Source organism: Artemia franciscana, chromosome 15 (genome assembly GCF_032884065.1).
Source record: "Artemia franciscana chromosome 15, ASM3288406v1, whole genome shotgun sequence".
Lineage (NCBI taxonomy): Eukaryota > Metazoa > Arthropoda > Branchiopoda > Anostraca > Artemiidae > Artemia > Artemia franciscana.
Window position 1 is genome coordinate 24513518 of NC_088877.1, and position 26175 is coordinate 24539692.

Genomic DNA, 26175 nt, shown 5'->3' on the forward strand with positions numbered 1-26175 from the left:
GTTTTATTTTTTTTAATATTTCTTGTTCCTTAAAGTTTTTTTTCCGTTGAAAAAGACCCCCAAACGTGGTGCCGAAATATTCAGATTTATTTAAATATTAAAAACATTTATAATATTCAGATTATTTCGTTATTGTTTTTGTGCTTTTTTTCCACTGTTTTAATTACATTAAACCCATTTTTTCTCTCTGAATTTTTTTTGTATAGCTTATGTAACCATTTTAGGGATTAACATTCGATCAGTTAGAACCATTCTTTTAATAGTCCCTGAATGATCCATATACGATATATTGGAACCTCCAATCTTCAACATTTAAATCCACAGACTTTGATTTTAACAAGGAGTAACATGTCCACTTTTCAAGTCAAATGAACCTATGAAACCTCTGTTTTAGAAAAGCAATTCCCATAATTTTAGGTTCTTATCCTCGACGGAAGAGCCCAATTCTGGTAATAAATAAACAATATTCATGAAAAAGTAGGCAGCTTTTTTCAATTACATTTTTTCAGACTTCTACATCCACAATTTGAAATCACCGACATAAAAATGATTAATGTACTAAAGATAGGGGAATGAATGTCCAACTGGCTAAGTTGAAGCTTAAACAACCAATGTATGTCTTAAAAAGTAAAGAGAATTTCAATTTTTATCGACAAATACCTCCATAAGCAGTTATACAAATTTTGAGGGTGCCAAATAAAAAAAAATAGATATCGGATAATATAGAAGAAATAAAGGCAGAAAATGGAAGCAGCGGAAACAAATTCCATAAGCAGCTATACAAATTTTGGGGGCGCCAAATTAAAAAAAAAAGAAATGTAGATGAAAAATTAGCAAAAAAGAAGCTAAAATCATATGGTACGAAACAGCTTAAGAATACCATGTATGGGGAATGTCTAAACCAATTTGTGGAATAATTCTTCGTTTTACCTTGAATTTGTATACTGTGATATTTGACTTAGGTCTGTTATCGATAGAAACTAAACCCTTAATTACTAACTATGGTGAACATCGAATATTATTTGTTAAATATTTACCTACTATATTTTAATTTCAGGCTTCTGTATTGCATCAAAAGCACTACAGCCTCGGATTTGCAACCAACAATCTCAGCAAAATGTACTATTTAATTGATTTTTATTAGCAACTTAAAACTTTTTCACGCGCTGACCAATAGTTTGCGTAGCGCTGACAAATGAATCTATAACGTCTCTAAGTAGTTACTTGCATAATTTTGATCCCTTCCTCGGATGCTTCACGGACAATCATTCTAAAATTTTGACCCAGGGTTATTGAGCCTGTTGTATTGAAAGGGTGGTTGCTTGCCCTCTGATCAGTCTTGGTCCCAAAAAAGAGCTATAAAAATAGTTTGATTTGCGATCAGAGCAGCACTTCCTCTTCTTCTTATTCGTATTATTACGGGAAAGCTTTCACATAATTCCTTCATCTGAATTGGTTCAGCGGGCTGTTTCCCCTGATTTCAAATTCCTAGTCGCGTATTACTAATCAGAGACACTGCACTGCCACAGGGCAGAACATTTCGTCATTTTTATATAATTCTCTCTTCTGTTTAGTGCAACCGTAAAAAAAATAATAGTAATTAGAATCAAAACTTATCTAGTCTAGAATTTACATAGTCCGCTTGGACCCGAAATTATTTAGATTCATTTAGATTTTTACGTTTCACAGAATTTTGCGACTATATTCCAGTGAGCTGCATTTTAAGTTAGTACACTGAATAGGGCTAGTACATTATAGTCAGTCATTAAAAATTTGAGAAACGAAAAAACAATTGAGCCAGCCAAAAATACTCTAACATAAAACATATATATACCAAAAGCAAGGCTCTTAAAGGCATTGTATAATACGTAGTAGATTCCAGAATACGGTATATCTCGAAGCAATGTTGGTAAAAGTCCATATGTAAAGCCTCTTAGTCCTTCGTGTCGGTAAATCTGACCAAGACCACCTAATATGCTGGAGTATGTGAATTTTCCACTCTGAAAAAAGGAAGAAAATGTGCTTAAAGGGACTTGATACTGATATAGCACACCAGCATTGCCGAAACGGTGCAATTACACCATTTTTGGTACAATTTAAAGGTGCTGATACAACACAGTATATTTGGAAATTTTTTGATTACAATCAAATGCTCTGTTACATTTTAGTTTTACTTTCTCCTTCCTGACTTATCTATTCAAGTTTAGTTTCTTAAAAATGTTCTTCCTTTTACGGCAAATTTTTAACCTGCTGTTCAGACTGTACAAATTAATCTCTTGTGGTCTTGGCTTAGCAATAAAACCTTTGCTTTAAACGCTGCTGCACAGACTACAACTTCACTTGTACTCGGTAGGAACAGGTGTATTTGCCTCACTTGGCATCTGAAATTACAAGGTTCTGCACTTTACACAGCTGGAGAAAAACAACAGTATAGTGCTTCTGATCTTATCAAGAGGAAGATGATATATTAGAACTTTGTTAGATATATTTTCATCTTAACTAATAATTGAAATAATGGCATACCCCTCTAAGGACTCTTACTGTCAATTTAGTTGAAAAAAAATACGGCTACATGATCCTTGACCATTCAAAGCTGGTAGGGTCTTTTTTCTTATACTTTAATAACTTTATTTTCGAACTAAGAGCTGGAGTCTAGCGTTTATGCACAAAACTTGACCCCCCCCCATCCCGAAAAAAAAGCAAAAAAAAATTAAATGGGACCCCTATAGTAAGCAAAATTATCTGATTTTTTTTTTTTCAAGTGTAACGCCAAGAATGTGACATAAGTACATTAATCAAAAACGTCACTTCAATCTGATTGACATTTTCAACAAATACTGAGGAGGCAAGATTGCCACACATCTTTCGAAGTCAAATATTTCTAAAGCCCAGCTCTCAAGCCAAATTCCGCCAACTATTTTACCAATCATGATTGCAATTAAAAGTGTACGCGATGTCATATTTTAAAAATCTCGGTATTTGCAACTTTATTCTTTTCAAGTAGGCTAATACAAGATTGATCGATTGTTTTCGGCAACTCGTTTTTAAGCACTCAAATTAATCATCTAATCGCAGGTAGTCATGTTTTCCAAAGTATTTTTTCCTTACTTAGGAATATACTTTCAAATATAATTCTAACTTGAAGACCTCCATAGAGACAGAAAAAGAAACAGTCTACAGATATGTGACATTACAATTGAAGAAAGGTCATTACAGTTGAAGAAAGGTCATTTGTTTTACATAGATTTTTGGGATCAGCACAGTATTTAATTAGCAACTTTACTTATTGTTTATATTAACATACCTATTTTTATAAGTTAGGTTTTATTTATATGTGAGTCGAAACGTTAGATTTTCCCCAAGTCTTATTTTAATCTTACAAAGTCTTATCTAATCCTTTCATAAAATGTTATTTACTTTTGAGTAGGCCAACACAAAAGGTGGCAAAATATTGACTATCAGAATATCAGTGCCTGTGCAAAGGCATCAGTCCGAGTATAATAAAAGAACATCATTTAAGAATAAGTAAAAATGAAAAAAAAATATATGAATAATTGGTCAAAAGTTTTCAATAAGACAGTGAAAAAAATATATACAATATTTAACCTGAAATGTTTAACCTTCACATTTAGAAGCATTTATCAAGGAAAAAGAGTTAGGCTAAAAATCTAAAAGAAACAAGAAAATAAAACAAAGAGCGGAAAAAGAGAGAGGAAAAACACTATGTAACAAAAAAAATATAAAAAATTAAACACAACCTTGGCTAAAACGAAAAGAAGAGCTAAGAGCTCATATGGCACTTGTGACGAGGTCGGAAGAGCCAAGAGCTCATATGGTATGAGCTCTAGCAAAATTCTAAGAGTCAATAGATTGCTTTAAAAGGAAAATCAGAGGCTTAATGCCGGTCGGGATTTAAAATCAGAGCTCTGAGTCACGAGGTCCCTCTAAATATCAAAATTCATTAAGATCCGATCACCCACTCGTAAGCTAAAAAATACCCTTATTTTTCTAATTTTTCCTCTCCCTTCAGCCCCCAAGATGGTCGAATTGGGGGAAACGACTTTATCAAGTCAATTTGTACAGCTCCCTGACACGCCTACCAATTTTCATCGTCCTAGCACGTCCAGATGCACCAAACTCGTCAAAGCACTGAACCCCACCACCTAACTCCCCCAAAGAGAGCGGATCCAATCCGGTTACGTAAATCACGTATCTACGACATTTATAAGCGTTTTCCAAGATTTCCGGTTTTTCCCTCCAACTCCCCCCAATGTCAACAGATCTGGTCAGGATTTGAAATAAGAGCTCTGAGACATAATTTCCTTCTAAATATCAAATTTCATTAAGATCCGGTCACCCGTTCTAAAGTTAAAAATATCTCAATTTTTCTATTTTTTCCAAATTAACAACCCCAAGCTCTCCCAAAGAGAACGGATCCGTACCAATTATGTCAGTCTCGTATCTATAACTTGTGATTATTCTTCCCGTCAAGTTTCATCCCGATCTCTCCACTCTAAGCGTTTTCCGAGATTTCCGGTTTCCAAGATTCTCTTTCCCCTCTCCAACCCTCTATGACCCTGGTTCCGACTCGGATTGAAAATGGAGCATCCGAGACATAAGATTCTTCTTTATATCAAGTTTCATTAAAATCCGATCACCTATTCGTAAGATAGCTTGATTTTTACGTTTTCCAAGAATTCCGGTTTCCCCCTCCAACTCCCTTCTATGTCACCGGATCTGGTCGTAAAATGAGAGTTCTAAAGCACAAGATCCTTCTAGATATCAAATTTCATTAAGATCTGATCACCCGTTCGTAAGTTACAAATACCTCATTTTTTCTAATTTTTCCGAATTACCCCCCCCCCCCCAACTCCACCAAAGTGAGTAGATCCGGTTCGGTTATGTCAGTCACCTGTCTTGGACTTGTGCTTATTCTTTCCACCAAGTTTCATCATGATCTCTAAGGCTTTAAGCGTTTTGAAAGATTTCCAGTCCCCCCCCCTAATGACACTGGATCCGGTCGGGATTTAAAATAAGAGATCTGAGTTTCGAGGTCCTTCTAAATATGAAATTTCATTAAGATACGATCACTCTTTCGTAAGTTAAAAATACCTATTTTTTCTAATTTTTTTAGAATTAGCCATTCCCCCCCCCAACTCCCCCAAACAGAGCAGATCCGTTCCGATTATGCCAATCCCGTATCTAGGACTTGTGCTTATTTTTTCCACCAAGTTTCATCCCGATCCCACCACTCTAAGCATTTTCCAAGATTTTAGGTTCCCCCCCCCCAAACTTCCCCTTCACCAGATCCGATCGGGATTTAAAATAAGAGCTCTAAGACATGATATCCTTCCAAACATCAGATTCCATTAAGATCCAATCACTCCTTCGTAAGTAAAACATACCTCATTTTTCTAATTTTTCAGACTTAATCCTCCCCCTCCCCCCAACTCCCCAAACGAGAGCAGATCCGTTCCGTTTATGTCAATCACGTAACTAGGACTTGTGTTTATTTTTCCCACCAAGTTTCACCCCGGTCCCTCCACTCTAAGCGTTTTCCAAGATTTTAGGTTCCCCCTCCCCCAATTCCCCCCAATGTCACCGGATCCAGTCGGGATTTAAAACAAGAGCTCTGATACACGATATTCTTCCAAACTTCAAATTTCATTAACATCCGATCACTCCTTCGTAAGCTAAAAATACCTCATTTTTTCTAACTTTTTTAGAATTAACCCTACCCCCCGATTCCCCCAAACAGAGCAGATCCATTTCGGTTATTTCAATAACGTATCTAGGACTTCTGCTTATTTTTTCCCACCGAGTTTCATCCGGATCTCTCCAATTTAAGCGTTTTCCAAGATTTTAGGTTCCCCTCCCAACTCCCCCAATGTCACCGAATCTGGTTGGGATTTAAAATAAGGACTCTGAGGCACGATATCCTTCCAAAAATCAGATTTAATTAAGATCCCATCACCCGTTCGTAAGTTAAAAATACTTCATTTTTTCTATTTTTTCCGAACTAACCCCCCCCCCCAGATGATCAAATCGGGAAAACGATTCTAGTTTAATCTGGTCCGGTCCTTGATACGCCTGCCAAATTTCATCGTCCTAGCTTGCCTGGAAGTGCCTAAAGTAACAAAACTGGGACAGACCAACAGACCGACAGAATTTGCGATCGCTATATGTCACTTGATCAAACAGTTCGTGGTAACGAACTGTAGCAAGGAGCGACCCGGCTCAATAGTAAACGAAACTCTAAAAAAACGGATATATCAAAAGAATCGGATTTTTATGCTGATTTCAAATATATAAGTTTTATCAAATTTAGTCTTTGTCATCAAAAGTTACGAGCCTGAGAAAATTTGCCTTATTTTAGAAAATAGGAGGAAACACCCCCTAAAAGTCATAGGATCGTAACGAAAATCACACCATCGCATTCAGCGTATCAGAGAACCATAGAGTAAAAATTTCAAGGTCCAATCTACAAAAATGTGGGATTTCGTATTTTTTGCCAGAAGACTAATCACGGGTGCGTGTTTATTTGTTTGTTTGTTTTTTGTTTTTTTTTCTTTTCCCCAGGGGTCATCGTATCGACCAAGTGGTCCTAGAGTGTTGCAAGAGGGCTCATTCTAACGGAAATGAAAAGTTCTAGTGCCCTTTTTAAGTGACTGAAAAAATTGGAGGGCACCTAGGCCCCCTCCCACGCTCATTTTTTCCCAAAGTCAACGGATCAGAATTTTGACATAGCCATTTTGTTCCGCATAGTCGAAAACCATAATAACTATGTCTTTGGGGATGACTTACCCCCCACAGTCCCTGGAGGAGGGGCTGCAAGTTACTAACTTTGACCAATGTTTACATACAGTAATGGTTATTGGTAAGTGCACCGACGTTTTCAGGGGGATTTTTTTGTTTGGGTGTGGGGTTCTGGGGAGGGGGCTATATGGGAGGATCTTTCCTTGGAGGAATATTTCATGGGGCAAGAGAAATTCAATGAAAAGGGCGCAGGATTTTCTAGCATTACTATTAAAAAAAAAATTGAAAATATAAGCATGAAAAAGTTTTTTCAATTGAAAGTAAGGATAAGCATTAAAACTTAAAACGAACAGAGATTATTACGCATATGAGGGGTTCTAAAAATACTTTAGCATAAAGAGCGAGGTATTTAGAAGGAGATAAATACTTCGCTCTTTATGCTAAATTATTTTTAGTAATTTCAGCTTTTTATTCTACGGCCTTTCTGATTCAGGGGTCATTCTTAAAGAATTGGGACAAAACTTAAGATTTAGTGTGAAGAGCGAGGTATTAACGAGGGGACAAACTCCCTCATATATATAATCAAAAATATAAGAATATAAAAGTTTGTTACGTAAGTTAATTCTTAAGTTACGTATATTTTTTACTAATAAAAACGTTCGTTAAGAATTAAAAGTTATGGTTGCCTTTATAAGTAACCGAAAAAATTGGAGGACAACTAGGCCTCCTTCCCCACCCCTTATTTCTCAAAATCGTCTTATCAAAACTAAGAGAAAGTCATTTAGCCAAAAAAAGAATTAATAGCAAATTTCATTTTAATAATTTATGTACGGAGAGCCAAAATCAGACATGCATTAATTCAAAAACTTTCAGAAATTAAATAAAAAAACAAGTTTTTTGAAATGAAAGTAAGGAGCGACATTAAAACTTAAAACGAACAGAAATTACTCCTCATATGAAAGGGGCTTTTCCTCCTCGACACCCCGCTCCTTGCGCTAAAGTTTGACGCTTTCTCGCAACTCTACTTTTTAAAACAATAAAAAACTTTAGCGTAAAGAGCGAGGTGTCGAGGAGGAAAAGCCCCTTTCATATAAGGAGTAATTTCTGTTTGTTTTAAGTTTTAATGTCGCTCCTTACTTTCATTTCAAAAAACTTGTTTTTTTTATTCAATTAATAACAAGTGCCATAAACACGAAAAAAACAGACAAAACTTTCCGAGAATTTTCCCAGAAGGATTTCAGAGCATTTCGTTTTCGGTCAGGTATACCAGATAGAATTCAAAATGCGGCGCCGCTAGATAATTTTTGCTTGACAAATTTACTGTCGTCTGTCCGAACTTAGCTTGACAGTGCATTAAAAGTTTTGAAATTGAATTGAAAGAAAATACAGTGCCAAAAAAAATATTTATGAGCCAGAATTTACATAAATTCTGAATATGTAAGCTAAGTATATTTTCCTTTAAAATCAAGATTTTCTATCACTAAATGAAAAAAAAAAGTTTATGATGAAGGGAAATACTTTGTACCCATCCTTTGCAGGCCATTTAAAATTTCGTTTCTCCGGAGGTGTTTAACGTGAATAAAACCTTACTGAGAATGTACTACTGAAAATGTAGTGGTATTTGCTTTTAAATAGCTATTCATTCAATCGACTTTTCAAAAAATTTCCCAAAAGACAAGAAAATTTTGCTGTCAATCTAATACATAAAACACAATTACTATCGCGACGTCACTTGGTCATTTCTGCTTAATAACATTTACCGTCTTCCCTCACATCTTAGCTGCAACATATCTATATTTCCGAGAAAAGCATAAAAGATGACCTACAATTTTATTCTGTCTCCAAAAAAAGAAAAAAATGGACTTTCCTGGCTCAAGAGTTTCGATCAAACCATTAATAAAAACAAAATCTAAAGCATGTAAGTTCAATAGACTAATTGTGAACACAATCACCATGACTGCGCTAAGGGTCAGGGGATCTGAGGGTTCAAGGACCATTTTAAGAGCCTGGGTAGTGTAGTTGAAGCCGCATATTGTTCTATCATTAATAAAGGGGGCAGACACAATAACAGGTTTTTTTAAAATACATTTTTCACGCTTAGTTTAAAAGTGAAGCAATTTAGAGGAAAAAGAGAACAGTGCATAGTTTGTAAATGAGTATATCTAAATTATAGCAGAGTATAAATAGCTCAAGAGGAAAAACCAAGGACCCACAGCCGCTTTTTGTAAGCTCTAGGAGAATAAAAATGGACCAACAACCACTACGATTGCAGGGAAGGTCGTTAAATTTGAGAGGGTAACAATTACTTTAAACATGTGAAGGAGGTAAGTTAAAATGCTCCATCTGTTGAGTTACAAACGTAGAACTGAGACACTAATACTGTACATTCTACGATATATCTCTTATGCAGTGTAACCTATAACAGAAGAGAAATAACACAGCAGAGCGTTTTAGTTATAGCGAATTATTTATTTTTGAATTATTTCCAAATATTTTAATTAAGGATTGTATTTCCATATTACTATGTGTAATTTGAAAAAATTTGACAATTTTGAATTCAGCAATGATTTATGTATTAAAGCTTCAACAATAATTACACTTGAGGAGAGCTAGGCTAACAACAGCAAACTAACCTCTAACCTTGTTTTCATCACAGTAAAGGGCATAACGGCCAGGCCAGCAGTGGTTCTTGAAAATGCACTTGCTAAAAATGATAGTATTTTGGAGCTTCGGTCAGGATTGAATGAGCCCTCAATTATTTCTAAAGATGTAAAATATATGGCTATTCCAGGTACACTTCTTAGTAATGTCTAAAAACGAAGGAGAAAATAATAGAATGTAAATTCACAAGGACTCAAGTCAGGTGTTTTCTTTCGAAGAGTAGCCTATTCCAATCTTAAGCTATATGAAAACCCTCTTTTTGCTAAAAAGTTAGATAGGCTTTATTTAAGACCGGATTTTTAAACATACAAAATTAAAAAAAGATGTTGGGAGGCTACTGCCTCCCAAGCCTCCTGCTATCTAATAGTATTATGTTTAACTCTTTCCTATGAAGGCTACCACAATTGAAACATACCTTTGAACAACCTACCTTTGAAAGCCTCTATTAAAGCAGGCACTGATAGAGGTTTTATATCCTAGCAGCCAAGGAAGCGAGAACCATACCGCCTCTCCTTGTATAAATTTAAACTGTGTCATTATAGCACTTTAAAATATCTCTTTATAGCGCCTCTTTCCAAACTAACAAAATACCAGCTGAAAAAAAAGGCCTGTTAAAAGATAGCAGCAGAAGCAGCCTTCATTTCTTTCTGAGAATCCTCACCGTGCCAGGTAGCTAAAGACTTATGGCCTGGTATACCACCTTCCAACCACGTACCTAGGTCTTCTCCCTAGAATTGTGGCTGTTGAACTTCCTTTTAAAAGAATCAACAAACGAGCTTTTAGCGGTAACCTTCACTGAGAAACCATTCCCAATGGAGGTTCAGAATCTTGCGAAGCTTTTCTCCAAGCACTCCGAGCGGAGCGGTTCCTCTTGCAGGTAATCAAACTGCACCATGATTTGGCATGTTTTCTGTGTTGGCTTGGTAAACAGTGTTACAAGGTGAGCTAGCTAATCGCAAGGGGGGAAAGAGAGTATACTTGTAGCAAACGTCACTGACGTCAAATCAAATCTCTCACTTAGAGGTCTTAAAGATACCCGATCTCACCCTCAGGACCACACTTTGAATTTTCTGGAGATGTGCCAGTAGTATCTTAGGAGTCGTCATAACAGCAATGGCTGCAACCTAGTAAAGAACTTAACTACAGCCCATTGTAACCACAAGTTTAAAGATGCGCTTATAAAAAAAAACTGTCTTATGAGAAAAAATCGCCATTTGTAGCTGATTCAAATGTGATAATTATTATTTTTGTTAATCTTAACTATAAAATGTTATTCTGAAAACAAATTTACAGGAATTCTGAAAGAGTCTAAAACATCATCAGATCAAAATGTAAAGTATATGCTACCATTGAAATTGCCGTTGTCAAAAACTCTTTTTAGGACAGTTACAGCCCTGCCCCCCCCCCCCGATAAACAACAAGAAAATCCCTGTTTTGCAAGGGTAGAACTGATATGCCCCCTTTTTTCTTTATTTCTTTTCTTCACCGCTAGCGGGCCACTGGACCATCATGGACAGCTGTTTAAGGGCTCATTTAAAAGCTAATTTTTATATCTAATCACTTGTTATAAATTTTACTTGATAACTTTACCATAAAGTCATATAGCACCTAGAAAGTGCACTTCAGATACCATTTCCAGAATTGAAAGGCTGGGAAGAATAAAAGGGGTACTATCCCCTTCCTTCATATTCCTCCCAACCCAGCCTCCCTTAATATTATACACAAATCGTTTACTGACTAGAAGAACAAGACAGTTACTGGAACATGGTAGAGGGCTGTTAAACTAGTTTACTGACTAGAAGAACAAGACGGTTACTGAAACGTGGTAGAGCTGTTTAAGGGCTCATTTAAAAGCTAATTTCCATACCTAATCACTTTTTCTAACGTTGAGTTGACAACGCCACCATAAAGCGTCATATGGAGCCCAAAATTACACTTCAGGCTGTTTTTCCTTTTTTAATGAAACTACCAAAAAACTAAATTGTTTATTTGCAACTCCTCAAAGATGCCAAGGAAAAATCCCCATGGACTCTTTCGTGACAAATCCCATATTTTTAAAAGAAAGATTTAGAGAAGATACGAAGTTAAGCCTATATTTAATGCGCTATTTAAAAAAAAAATCACGTTATTTTCATTAGTATCTTTGCCAAAGTTGGAAAAAAAATCCGTATAAAGTTTATTGTCAAAATTTTTAAAACATAAAAAACTTAAAAAAAAGTAATTTTTCAAAAATAAAGCTTTTTTGATGCAAGTAAAGAGTGAAGTTGAAAATTACAACGGACAAAACTTTATATCTCGAAGTTTATCCGACACATTTTGAAAAACTATTTCAAAAAAATTGGCTCGTGATATGTTCCTTTATTTATAGAATTCGAAAACTAGTTTACTGACTAGAAGAACAAGACGGTTACTGGAACGTGGTAGAGAGCTGTTTAAGGGCTCATTTAAAAACTAATTTTTATATCTAATCGCTTTTTATAACGTTGAGTTGACAACGCCATCATAAAGCGTCATATGGCGCCCAAAATTACACTTTGGGCTGTTTTTCTTTTTTAATGAAAATACCAAAAAAGAACCCTTTCCAAAGAAAAGGCTCCAAAAAAGGTATTTTCAAAATTTAAGCTGGAGCAAAAACAAGGGAGAACACACCCCATACGACCGAATGATTCAGTTTCAAATATCCCTATACTAGAGATTTGTTCAGTTGCTAAGAAATTGAAGGCACTTGATTCTCGTAAATCTAGTTATCCTAGTGAGATACCGATTAAATTGATTATTGACAGTGCTGATCTTTATCTACTCCTTTAACGGCAATTTTTAACCAATGTTTTATTGATGGTGTTTTCCCATGTATTTTTAAAACAGGCGTATGTAACGCCAATCCCCAAATGCAATAACCTAAAGATATTACCGAGATGAGGCCGATTTCGAAAACACCAGCTCTCTCAAAAGTATTTGAAAGTTTTATTTTTGATTGTTTATTTGAGGACATAAATGAGAATATTGATCCCCAACAATTTGGACTTAGATCCGGGCATAGTACTGTTCATTTCCCCAACTCATTGTCGTCTACTGCCCAACCTTGAGAGTCCCCCAACTGAAGGACCAGTTACTAGACTCCGACAAATAAAAAAGAATTATCCACAGTTACTGACTTGCTGAGCGTATAGTACTGAGAGATATCGCAAATCATTTGTTCCATATTTTACCCGTCATTTTAATAATATTGACGCGACCAATATTTAATGTTTGATTAATATAATGTTTGTTTAAATTTTCCTGTGAGTGTTTTTGAAGGTATAAATTATTTTTGTCATGACATGCTAATGCTAGCTCCGGCTCTTGTAGTGAATAAATATATTCTATTCTATTCTATCAATTGCGATAAATGGAACTAGCACACAGGAAACATAGTAGATGGATGTTTAAACTCAATTAAAACGTGCGGATAATTTCACCCTGCTTTTTTTAGATTTATAGTAGGAAGAGCATTAAAAAACGCATCAAGCGGTGATAAATTTTGAGGTCTACGTACCTTACTGTCTTAAATTTCTAGCATGTAATTAACCCGTTAACTGAAGAAGCAAATAATATAAACAAGACACTTATTTAGAAGACACTTTAATCTAGTGGTGATGCCTCTGTTTTGTGGCTTTGTTAAGAGAAGTTCGAATATCGGATAGAACATATTTTTTTTATATGTATATTCTCTTTCAAGCGTCGATTCATTTCCAATGACCAGTTCTGTTGTAGTATTAAGTCAAAGAAGAAAAACTAATGGAAATACAAATTTTTGTAAATATTTAAGTATACATCTTAAACTCTTCTAATAGTTTCATAGACAATGGTCGCTGGCCGAGGACCGAGTGACCTGGATGTCAACACTTGTTGCCTTATGCGCCTCAAGGCGTGGGAGGACCTAAGTCTAAATATAAGGTGTAATTGAATTTTTTATTTGCAGCTCCTCAAAGATGCCAAGGAAAATCCCCATAGCCTCATTTTGTGACAAATCCAAATAAACTTAGAAAAATTGTTTTTTTTTTAAATAAAGTTTTTCCTAATGCAAGTAAAGAGCGAAGTTGAAAATTAAAACGAACAAAGCATTATGTCTCAGTTTATCCAACATATTTTGAAAAACTATTTCAAACAAATTGGCTCGTGATGTATTTCTTTATTTCTAGAATTCTGAAAACTAAGCTTCCTTGAGTTTTCTAGAAAGTCAAAATCGTATTGTAAATTCATGGCCGGTCAAAGACTGTTGGGAGCTTAATGAACTATTCTTTTATTTTCTGCAGGCCACTTAGGGTTTTCCTGTTTATATTTCGGTTTTGTTACGCCAATTTTGTGTTTTCATTGAAGCGTTCGTTATTCAGAATTCTAAGAATACTGGGAAATATCATAAGCCATTGTGTTTGAAATAGTTTGTCAATAAAATGTTACACAGACCATGAAGCAGTAATTTTTGTTCATTTTGAGCTCCAAGTTTGCTCTTTACTTTCATCAAAAATACTTCGTTTTTTAAGCAATCTCATTAAAAAGCAGGCACCCACATCCGGCAATGCGCATAAGGCATAATTTTTACCGATAAACAGTGAAGCTGGATAGTCACAGAATAAATATTTAACACTAAAAACATTAACACTTAAACACTTTAAACGTTTTCTAGCAACTGATACATTTAATAATGTACTGCTTACTGGTTTTTTCAGCACTGGTCACCCCTATTTCCTGAAAAAAAAATCAAGAAAGCAGAAAGACAGAAGAAACGAAAATAATTGGTAGGACAGCGATATCGCTTCAAAGAACACAAGACCCACACATAAAAACCAAAAATCTTGCTGACAAAACCGAAAAGCCATTACGTAGCCTGGACTAACAATAATTTACAAGGCTCTTCATAGCCGTGACATCGAGTCATGATATCGATAGCCTTTAGTATAGGATTCATATTCTCATAAATTCCAGGAAAAAAAGGAATTCTATTTCAAGAGCTGGAGAACTATTAAAAAAAAATAACAAACTTATAATGCAACCCATTGCTCTCACCAGCCGTAATAACAATAACTAGTAATACAAAATTTTAAACTGTAAAAACAAACTTTAATATTGCTTAAAATACAACTAATAAACCATGATTTTAATACTAGAAATCTAGCTGTTTATGTTTACAGAACGGATAATTTCAAGTTATTATGCGAATACTGAAGATACGTCTATAGAATTAAGACTACCAAGACGGCTTCAATTTGAACTTTTCTATAATCATGAAATATCCATTTCATGACTGAACAGCAAATAATTCATTCAATTGGACTTCAGCCCAGTGCAACAGAAGTTCCGAATTAATTAAATTCAAAGCATATGCAAACATCCTGAAATATTCGATTTTTACATCATTAAATAAAAAGAAGTTTTGTTGACTGCAAGTAAGAAGCGACATTAAAACTTAAAACGAACAGAAATTAGTCCGTATGTGAAAGAGGTTGTCCCCTCCTCAACGCCTCGCTCTTTACACTAAAGTTTGACTGTTTCTCACAACTCTACTTATTAAAACAATAAAAAACTTGAGCGTAAAGAGCGAGGCGTTGAGGAGGGGACAACCTCTTTCATATACGGAATAATTTTTACTCGTTTTAAGTTTTAATGTCGCTCCTTACTTGCAGTTAAAAAAACGTGTTCTTTTTATTTAATTTCTGAACGTTTATGAACTAATGCATGTTTTAATTTTGACTCACCACACATGAATAATTAAAACGAAATTTGCATATTTTTTTTTTTTTTGGACTAAATGGCTTTGTCATAGTTTTGATTGGATGATTTTGATAAAAAAAAAATGGATGGGGGAGGAGACCAAGTTGCCCTCCAATTTTTGGTTACTTAAAAAGGCAACTTGAAGTTTTATTTTTTTTACGAACGTTTTTATTAGTTATAAATACATGTTAACTTACGAATTAACTTACGTAACGAACTTCTATATTTGTATATTTTTATTACGTATATGAGGGGGTTCTCCCCCTCGTCAATACCTCGCTCTTTACACTAAAGCTTGAATTTTGCTCCAATTCTTTAAGAATGACCCCTCAATCACAAAGGCTGTAGAATAAATACTTGAAATTACTAAAAACACTTTAGCATAAATAGAGAGGTATTGAGGAGGAGACGAATCCCCTTATATACGTAATAATTTCTGTTTGTTTTAAGTTTTAATGCTGTTTCTTACTTCCAGTTGAAAAAAACTCTTTTTTATATTTTCATTGTTTTTTTTTTAATAATGCTAGGAAAGATCCTTCCACGTAACCCTCTGTCCCCGACCCTCCTCCCCATTCCCCAACGCGAAAAAGTCCCCCTGTAAACATCTGTACTCTTCCCAATAACTATTACCAATGTAAACAATGGTCAAAATTTGTAACTTGCAGCCCCTCCCCCGGGGACTGTTGGGGATTAAGTCGTCCCCAAAGACATATTTATTAGGTTTTTCGACTATGTCGAACAAAATGGCTATCTAAAAATTTTGATTCAGTGACTTGGGAAAAAATAAGCGTGGGAGGGGGCCTAGGTGCCCTCCAATTTTTTGGTCACTGAAAACGGACACCAGGACTTTCAATTTCCGTTAGAATGAGCCCTCTCACGACATTCCAGGACGATGGGTCGATACAATTACCCCTGGAAAAAAAAAACAAGAAAAATTAAAAAAAAAACACACGCATCCACAATCTGGCTTTAGGCAAAAAAAAAATTCCACATTTTCTAGATAGGAGCTTGAAACTTTTATAGTAGGGTTCTCTGATACGCTGAATTGGATGGTGTAATTTTCATTAAGATTCTATGACTCTTAGGGGGTATTTCCCCCTATTTTTCGAAACAAGGCAAATTTTCTCAGGCTCGTAACTTCTGACGGGTAAGACTAAATTTGATGAAACATATATATTTAAAATCAGCATAAAAATACGATTCTTTTGATGTGACCATTGGTATCAAAATTCTGTCTTTTTAGAATGTGGTTACTATTGAGCCGGGTCGCTCCTTACTACAGTTTGTTACCAAAAACTATTTGACAAAAACAATTAAACTTCAGCCCTGTGCAATTTTTAAAAGTCATTCCAAATTAAGTAAATTCAAAGCATATACAAAACATTCAAAAATTTTCGATTTTTATATCATGAAAAAAACATCCTAGTGCACTTATGTTTCTGCTGTACAAAAAATCTTATGTTGTTATTCATAATGCGCTAGTTTTGCTTATTCCTACAGATAGTCTACAGGAAAATATCCATATCTCAATTTCTTTAGATTTTTCCTATAGATTAATTTGAAAAAAGTTTATCCACAAAATTAATTTCCAAAACCAGGTCAATAGCTGTATTAAACCTAAGGCAACCAAAGATAAAGTCAATTAATAATCCATGTATGAAAGAATATAAATCCTTTTCAATAAGTGAAACTTAAAACAAAAAGAAATTACAACAAATAATCAAGTTAAGCTTAAAACAAACAGAAACCACAGCAAACAGGAGTAGGGTAAACGCCCCCTCTGCAATGTTAAGGCCAGAACGTCATTTCCACTCTGCTGAAAACAATTTTTAGTTCGAGCTTTGACTTTTATTTGTCATAGCATCAAACAAACAAAAAATCATTGCATTAAACAAGATTACTGAAAAGACCTAATAAAATGCAGGTTGACAATTAACTATATACTGAAATTCATTCCTGAGAGTCTGAGCATTTTTGTATTTATTAACGGTGTAGCATCACAAATGACGTTCTGGTCGTTGCAAGATGTAGGGGGCATTAGCCCTACTCCTGTTTGCTGTAGTTTCTACGCACGTAAAATTTAAAACCACAGAAATCCAACAGTCCTTTTTATCAAAACTGTCATTTTCCTGATGAGTCTGACCTTGGGCCCACAAATCGCTAAGCCTGGTCCCGCGTAATTACAATACTATTTGGTATCATCACAAATGACGTTCTGGTCGTTGCAAGATGTAGGGGGCATTAGCCCTAATCCTGTTCGCTGTAGTTTCTACACACGTAAAATTTAAAACCACAGAAATCCAACAGTCCTTTTCATCAAAACTGTCATTTTCCTGATGAGTCTGACCTTGGGCCCACAAATCGCTAAGCCTGGTCCCGCGTAATTACAATACTATTTGGTATCATCACAAATGACGTTCTGGTCGTTGCAAGATGTAGGGGGCATTAGCCCTAATCCTGTTCGCTGTAGTTTCTACACACGTAAAATTTAAAACCACAGAAATCCAACAGTCCTTTTTATCAAAACTGTCATTTTCCTGATGAGTCTGACCTTGGGCCCACAAATCGCTAACCCTGGTCCCGCGTAATTACAATACTATTTGGTATATTTTATAAGATAAATACCTTCTCTTCAAAACCGTCTTTACTGGTCAGAGATAGATTATATTTGTTAATGTTAATACTTACAGGAGTAGTTCCTCGCCATAGGGATGATATGCCTTCCTTTTTAACCAAACCAGTAAACACCTTAAACAAGCTTCGTGGTTCATGTTTCCCAGGATCTTGCAACCTTGTTTTTAAAACATCAAATGGTTGAAGCATTAAAGTTGACAGGCTACCGGATATACATCCTGATAAAATTGGATTGGCTATGTTTCCCTTAAATCAATTACAATTCAACTGATATCTTATAACAGAAATCAAGAGCATCCTAAAGGATATAGTATATATAAAAAAAAGTTGATATTAGTCATAATTGCACAAAGGTCCAACATTTGTAGGAATGGGAAGGGAGGGCATCCAAGATTTTCCTGATGGGGAAAACAAAAATTGCAATTTTTGCCATGTTTTTATTTTCAAGTGAATTTCTTGATACTTGGAACAAATCTGGCGAAAGGAGGAGTATCCTCAATCTCCCCTTGAGTGTATGTATAATTACACCTTTTTCATATTCAAGCACACATTGATACACTCTGTAAAATGCTTGGTAGGGCGAAAGTCAGAGACTTTTCTAGGAAAGGGGAATTAAAAATGAAAAATACAAGAGGTTTTGTATTTTAAGCCTCCCTAATTCAAATTTGACAATGGGGCTAATCTTTTTTCTATGTCTTCTTTTTTCTCTATTTCTTTTTAGCGTTTTAAACAAACAAGCTGTATATACTGTAATTGGCTATTTCCCTAAGCTCCAGCAAAATGGAAAGCCTGCTCCCCGTTTATTTTCATGCATTGAATGCTTTGCAGTAAAGAACTGTAAGCAAGGAGTAACTCATCCCCATAGTAACCTAAACTCTAAAAAAAATTGTTAAACAATTAAAATGTATTCAGCTTGAAGCTACCAAACAAAAATTATGAGCCTCAGAAAACTTTCCTAATTTCAAAAAAAAAAAAAAAACAGTTTAAACACCCTAATTGAAAATTCTGAGGTAGATAGGTGATTCAGAATTACTGAAAAACTAAATGTTGGGCATGCTAATTTCAGAGGCCATAAAGCCAAAAGGTAGTGAATTCAATACTAAATATGCCTAAAGTCCATACAAAACAGACAGTCAATAAAGACAATTATTTTCAGCTTCATTTAACAGAGGTGATTCATTTCAGGCTTCAATTGATACAGTGGTGTGTAATTGCACATCAGCTACAATGGGCCAGGGTAAGTGGATATTTCTAGGGGTGAAGGGGGGGGGATAAAGCCTCTAGATGAGAGACACTTCTTGGTAAAAAAAAAAAAAATAAAAAGAAACTCTTGCCAATAGAACTAAAACTCTAAGAAACAAAGTTTTGATTACAATCTATGCCGCAAAAAAAATATATAATTTATGCTGATTCTAATATGGAAAGCTGACTTATTTTAAAGTTCTGCTGCAGAAATTACTAGCAAAAAATGAAACAATAACAGTAGCTTCCACAATTTTTACACAAGTTTTAAAAAAAGGGGCTAAATGTCTCCAAAATAGGTGTAATTTTGATGAAAATTGTACAATTAAATTCAAACTTGTTTTCAAAAAGAAACAGTCTTAATATTAAAAAATTGAAAAACTCAACTATTAAAAATCAATTACAAAAAAATTACTTTCGTCCAGACCCAAACCAGAGCAAGCAATCCCAACCACAAATCCAACACCATGTCATGGGGGGGTGCACCCCCTGTGCCCTCTTTGGATCCACCCCTGCTCAGATTGAAAGATCTAGCCGTCATTTGAAGACTGGGCTGTTTTGAAGTGAAGACACTTACATGAATGAATTTCAGATGCTTAAAACAAATTTAATATATCTTAAAACCATATAACAAATATATCTACATAAATTTAGGAAACATCTATTGCACTAATTCAGACACATCAAGGAATTCTGACCACTTGTCAATGATCTATCTTGAAGATGCAATCAAAGAGATTTAAAAAAGAAACAAAACCCCTAGTAAGATCTAGGTCGACAACTTATGGTTAATAGTATATCTTCCTTTTAAGTTTGAAAACTTAAAAAGAACAGAAAATATTCCATATATGAAAGGGGTTGTCCCTCCCTCGACGTCCTGCTCTTTACAGTAAAACTCTGTATAAGAATTCTAGCAAATTCCCCTGGTATAAAATTTCTCATGAAAAATTTACCCCCTAGAAACTTCCCTTCCATGGGAAATTCTCCCCATGAAAAACTTCACCAGTAGATGACTGTCACAACTCTACCTTTTAAAACAATAAAAAAAAACTTTAGCATAAAGAGCAAGACGTTGCGGAGGGGACAATGGGGACAACCCCTTTCATATACAGAATAATTTCTGGTCATTTTAAGTTTTGATGTTGCTCCTTACTTGCAGTTAAAAAAAAACTTCTTTTTTTTATATTTAATTTCTGAACGTTTTGAATTAATGCATGCTTAGATTTTGGATCACCACACATAAATAAATTAAAACAAAATTTGCATTTTTTTTTGCTAAATGGCTATCTCATAGTTTTGATCAGACGATTTTGATTGAAAAAAAGGGGGTGGGGGAGGAGGCCTAATTGCCCTCCAATTTTTGGTTTCTTAAAAAGGTAATTAGATTTTTTTATTTTTTGTACAAAACGTTTTTTGTATGAACCACAAATAATGTGGCTAGGAGATAAGCGACAGCAAGAATTTCAAGCAACAGGAAGAATCAAAATGTGTTAAAAATGAAAGCAGAGACGAAATGATTATCTAGTTAGCAGGCATGCAAAAGTGAGTATCAGAACATGTCAAAAATGAAAGTGAGGAGCAAAGAATCTTGCCTTTAGAGGACAAGTGAAAGCAAAAATGATAACAAGGTCAAAATGAAAGGTAGTAATTATGACGGGCCCAAACCAGCAGTGCTGATCTCTGTTTTGTGGCCCTTCAGTCAACACGTGCAAGGGAGGGTGGGGAGAAACCATCCTGCGCTTTTGCACATCTTTCCTGATTAGTTTCTCCAGATTTCTTTAGGTACCCATTTAGAGCAGGGTTGATTCTGGCTTGGCTAATAAGCCTAAGCGTTTCTGAAAGTGTTTAATGATGATTCTATTTTTTGTTCCAGTGGGGGGGGGTATTCACCCAAGGAAAATATACCCCTATGGCTGATTGATCTCCAATCACTTTTGACTTATAAAAAAAGGACTAGGTCTACTTCTTTCAGCAAAAAAGTTTTTCTGTTTTTCTTAAGTGGAAAAAAAAACAAAGAAGTTTGGGCATTAGCTAAATATAATAAAAAGTTGTATGTGATGATTTGAAAAAGAACCACCCAAACATTTAAGTTCTTAATAAAATTGTCAATAGCAAAAATTTATGTGGGAAAATATTTTCATTGGAGGGGAAGGCCCCAAAAATATTTGCTGCATGTTGGGATCCTTTGTGATCTTAAAAAGGATCACAACTTAAGTGAAACTAGATCTTTCTTCAAATATAAGTATGCTAAAGGAGTAAGCTATTTTCGAGGTGGAATTGTAGCCTATACAAAAAAAATCTGGAAGGAATCCACAACTAGAATTCTTTTACCAGAATGATCCAATTGAAATTTTGAGATAGCATCCTGCTTTCTATGGCTGTAATGAGAGAAAGGTTAAGATGGCTAGGGCACGCTTTGCAGAAGAAGGATGACAGATTACCAAAGATTTTCCTTTTTGGCCAGCCATCTATGGCTAAACAGAAAGCTGTTCATCCATGGTTGGGGTGGGAGGATTTCATAAAGAAATTTTTAAATGAAATGGGAATTTTCTGGGAGAGAGTAAATAGGGAAGCTTTGAATAGATTGGGATGGAAGAAGATTGAGCTTAGCTGTGTTGGCCTCAGGTGGCTTGGTGCTGTGGTAATTTGTTAGTAGTAGAAGTATTATTTTGTTCAGAATAGTTGAAAGGCTGAACGATTATATCTTTTGAGATACCACAATCCTCCTGGTAATAGGTCTAAGTTATAAAATTTGCCTGTTGCTTACATAGCTTATTATAGGGAAGTATATGTACATTTTTTGAGTAGGGGAGATTTTCTGCTGGTGACATTTTTCATGAGAAATTTTACAACAGGGGAATTTGCTAGAATTCTTGTATGATGTTTTACTGTAAAGAGTGGGGTGTTGAGGGAGAGACAATCCCTTTCATATACAGAATATTTTCTGTTCTTTTTAGGTTTTAAAACTTAAAAGGAAGATATGCTATCAATCATAAGTTGTCAAACTAGATCTTTACCAGGTTTTGTTTCTTCTTTGAATCTCTTTAATTGCATCTTCAAGATAGATCATTTGCAGGTGGTCAGAATTCCTTAATGTGGCTGAATTAGTGCAATGGATGTTTCCTAAATTTGTGTAGATATATTTGTATATGGTTTTAAGATATATTAAATTTGTTTTAAGCATCCAAAATTCATTCATGTAAGTGTCTTCACCTCAGAGCAGCCCAGTCTTCAAATGACAGCTAGATCTTTCAATCTGAACAGGGGTGGATCCAAGGAGAGCATGGAGGTGCACCCCTATGACATGGTGTTGGATTTGTGGTTGGGACTGCTTGCTCTGGTTTGGATCTGGACAAAAGTAATTTTTTTGTAATTGATTTGATTTTTAATAGTTGAGTTTTTCATAAATTTTTTAATATTAAGATTCTTCTTTTTGCAAACAAGTTTGAAACAAGATTTTAATCACTTTGTGCAGTCTCTGTTAGATTTTGCTAATGTTGCATACTGCCAAAAAGTATTTAATTAAATTTAGGTTTATCAATAGAATCTGTCTGTATTACCACAAAAGCCAACTGCAAGGCAAAAATCTTCATTTTGTAATAACAAGAAGGAGAAATTTAAAATCCTAACTTCTGTAGGCTGTCAAAATGATATTTCAGGATTGTACTGTCACAACAGGACTGAAAAGCAAAATATCTACTTCTTTTCACTGTCAAAAATTTGTTTTTGAGTCTTGCTATGGCACTGAGGCAAAGATGTTGATAGGCCTATCATTACTTTTTTGGCTGTCTATTTGGTTTTTTGGGTTTGCTTTTTTTTGCAAAGAGGGGTGGGTTTTACAACATAGCCTAGTTCTTTTTTAGGGGATTTGTATAATAGAAAGTAAATAACCCCCATGCCCTCCTTGGATCCACCCCTGTTCAGATTGAAAGATCTAGCTGTCATTTGAAGACTGGGCTACTTTGAGGTGAAGAAACTTACATGAATGAATTTCAGATGCTTAAAACAAATTTAATATATCTTAAAACCATATAACAAATATATCTACACAAATTTAGAAAACATCCATTGCACTAATTCAGCCACATTAAGGAATTATGACCACCTGCCAATGATATCACCTCCTCTATTCATCCTAAAACATTAAAATAAAGGCTAACCTCTTTAGCACTTTAGACCATTTCTACTACCTACCTACAACACATAATTGTTGAGGTTCCCTTTAAATTACAGGTATTTCTTTGTTTGTAAGTTTATCTAAGCAGCCTATTATGCACCCCCCCCCCCATCCAAAGGAAAATCCTGGATCCACTATTTTCTCTCTGAAAATCCAGTTTAAAATAACAAATTTCAAGACATTAAAATGTCTAATAATGAGACAAAGAGCTTGAGTCATAGATCTCAGCAAAGAATGTCTAAACAGGTTTTTTGGAAGCAACCAAGAAAAAGCAAGTCTCTGGCTGAGATTGTATATTGATTGGGTGACAAGATTAAAGTATTTTGACTGAGTATTGGACATACTGCAATCTAATCAAAGATTCACCAGCCTGTAGCAATATCTGAAATTCGCCGGGCTTTAAGAAAAATTAAGTGTTCAAATAGCCTTGATGGTGACGGCCTTTCTTACCGATTTTTTGCTTATGATTGTCCTGCTCTACTTAACCATTTACAAATATTTTTCCAGTCTTGCTTAGCACAGTCGCTTGTTCCTGATAGTTTCCTTTGTGGCCATGTAACGTCTATTCAAAAGCAAGGCAAGGACCCCACGTCATGTATGAATTATCGTCCCATTACAGTATCGTGTTTCTTAAGTAAGTTGCTTGAACATTTGTTACTACCAGAAATTGAGTCGAATTGTGATTTTACGCCTTTTCAATTTGGTTTTCGGAAAAGTTTCAGTTGCTCCCATGCACATCATGTTTTAAGCCGACTCATGAAAGATGCAGTAAAAGCTAAAATGTCTTTATACTGTCTTACTGTTGATATTTCTGGAGCTTTCGACAATATTGTACACTCTCAGGCTCTATTTTCCCTTGTGTCTTCAGGTGTTAATCCTTCTGTACTAAGTTTATTGTCTTCTTGGTATTCAAAGTCTAAAATTCAAGTTACCTGGAATGGCCAAATATCTGACCCGGTAAAAATTAATAAGGGAGTTTGGCAAGGTGCCGTATTGTCTCCTAGTATATTTAAATGCGTGCTTGCATCGTGCCTGCGTCCCCTTAGAAGTTCGGTTTTTTACGGTAATACTGGTTTGTCTTCTATTGCATATGCAGATGACGTTCTTCTTGTTGCCCGGACTCGCTGTGGACTGCTTTCTAATTTTACTATATTAACCAATGAACTATCTAAGATTGGACTGTCAGTTAATGCGTCTAAATGCGAGTTTATTTGTTGTAATAGCCCTTATGCGGTCGCTCCATTCGTTACTGGGACTGCAGTTCTACCATGTTCTTCTTTAGTTAGTTGGCTTGGTCTGTGTTTTGGCCCAACACTTTCCGCTACCTGTTCATCCCTAGTGAATCAAGCCGTGAAAAACCTACGCGTCGCTTACGGAAAAATATCCCCAAACAAAAGCCGTTATAACCGCAACGGTTTGTGCATGATTTATAATGCTTATTGCGCCCCTGTGCTTTTGTTTTTATCAGGTATGGCTCATCTGTTTTGTAAGAAAGATCGACATACTCTACGTACGGCTTATTTCAGATATTGCAAATTCCTCCTCCGGCTTCCTAGATGGCACCGAAAGAAAAAAATAATTGCTTGATTTGGTTTAGTAGATGTGCCTTCTCGGATTCGGTCTCCCAGTGATGATTTATGTAAAAATACTGTCAACTTTATTCACATTTATGACCCTCTGCAGCCTTTTTTCCATATTGATACTGGTTGATTAATCCATATTGTCTTTTATTAGTTTCAATTTTGTATTTCTTCGCTGTTTATTGTATTTGTTTTTGTTTATTTATTCATAATACTCTGTACTTTGTGTTTTTTATACTTTACGGGTAATAAAGTTCATTCATTCATTCATTCTGGCCAAGATTAGGTTTGTGGCCAACTACCAGTCACTTTGCCATAGGGCTAAACTAGTTAAACTATAACCTTAATTTATTTTTTAATAATAGGAATTGCATATTTTTTTTAGATAGATTCAATGAAAACAATTGATAACCCAAAATTAGCCTAAGGTAAAATCTGATTTGCCAAAATTTAGATAGCCTAGGGATGGACCCAGCACATTTATAGCTTCAAAGCTGTAGAAATTAGTATAGAGAGATTGAATCATTATAGCCTAACACCTTCATGGGTTATATTTTAGATAAATTCACTATAACAAGTTCTGTTCATTAATCTTGAATATTTTTAAGATAACAAAAAACCCTAAACTGCAAATCTACCCAACCAAATTAAAAGCAACAAAAATCAGTAGGCTAAATAGGCTAGCCTGTATTACAGTTTATAAAATTGACTTACCAATAAAGTGAATATACCACTTGATGCTTTTTTTATGCTCTTTATGAATGTAATAATCACTTCTATTGCAAATTCAAATTCAAGCACTTTTTGAGCTAACCTAACTATAAATAGCCTAATTTTGGTGAAGAGAAAATGTAGTATTATTTTGCTGAAAACAACCAAGACAACAGCACTGAGCAAAAATTTTGTCAAAAATGACCAATAGCTCATACTTTAATTGAAATCTGTCATTTTTGAGAACCAAAAAGTGCTTAAATTTGAATTTGTAATAGGCTAGAAGCAATTATTATATTCATAAAAAAAACATCAAGTGGTATGTTCACTTTATTAATAAGTCAGTTATATGAACTGTGATATATTTACCCAAAAAGCATCTTCACCCAGACAATGAACTTAGCCTAGTGCAGTAAAAACATGAAATCAACCCACCATAAAAAAAAATAATGCAGAAAAGAATCTAATTGAGAAATAAAACTAGTAGGTGCTTTTTCTGGAAGATTCTTTTAATTGTCTGCACTCATATGGCAATCTGACTATGAAGAACTAAGTCCAAGGCTTTGGGAATTCTATAAGCAAAAATTCATGTAATAGCCATTCAAAAAATGCCAGAAGTAAAGTAGAATTGCCGACAGCTTAAATTCCTCATACCGATTTTAC

At 34.9% G+C, this 26175-nt stretch overlaps 1 protein-coding gene across 2 annotated transcripts in view; it reads right to left on the minus strand.

Annotated features, from left to right (window-relative positions):
* The window catches only part of LOC136036231 (mitochondrial glycine transporter-like), a 37996-nt gene extending 11821 nt beyond the window's left edge, over window positions 1-26175 (minus strand). The window contains exons 1-4 of one of the 2 annotated variants that reach the window (XM_065718327.1): window positions 25948-26175; window positions 17857-18048; window positions 9390-9566; window positions 1835-2000 (exon numbers count right to left, since the gene is read on the minus strand). In XM_065718327.1, the coding sequence (XP_065574399.1) occupies window positions 1835-2000; window positions 9390-9566; window positions 17857-18048; window positions 25948-25950 (538 nt within the window). In that variant the 5' untranslated portion in view covers window positions 25951-26175. The remainder of the gene's footprint in view (window positions 1-1834; window positions 2001-9389; window positions 9567-17856; window positions 18049-25947) is intronic. The other variant, XM_065718328.1, reaches the window with a different exon arrangement.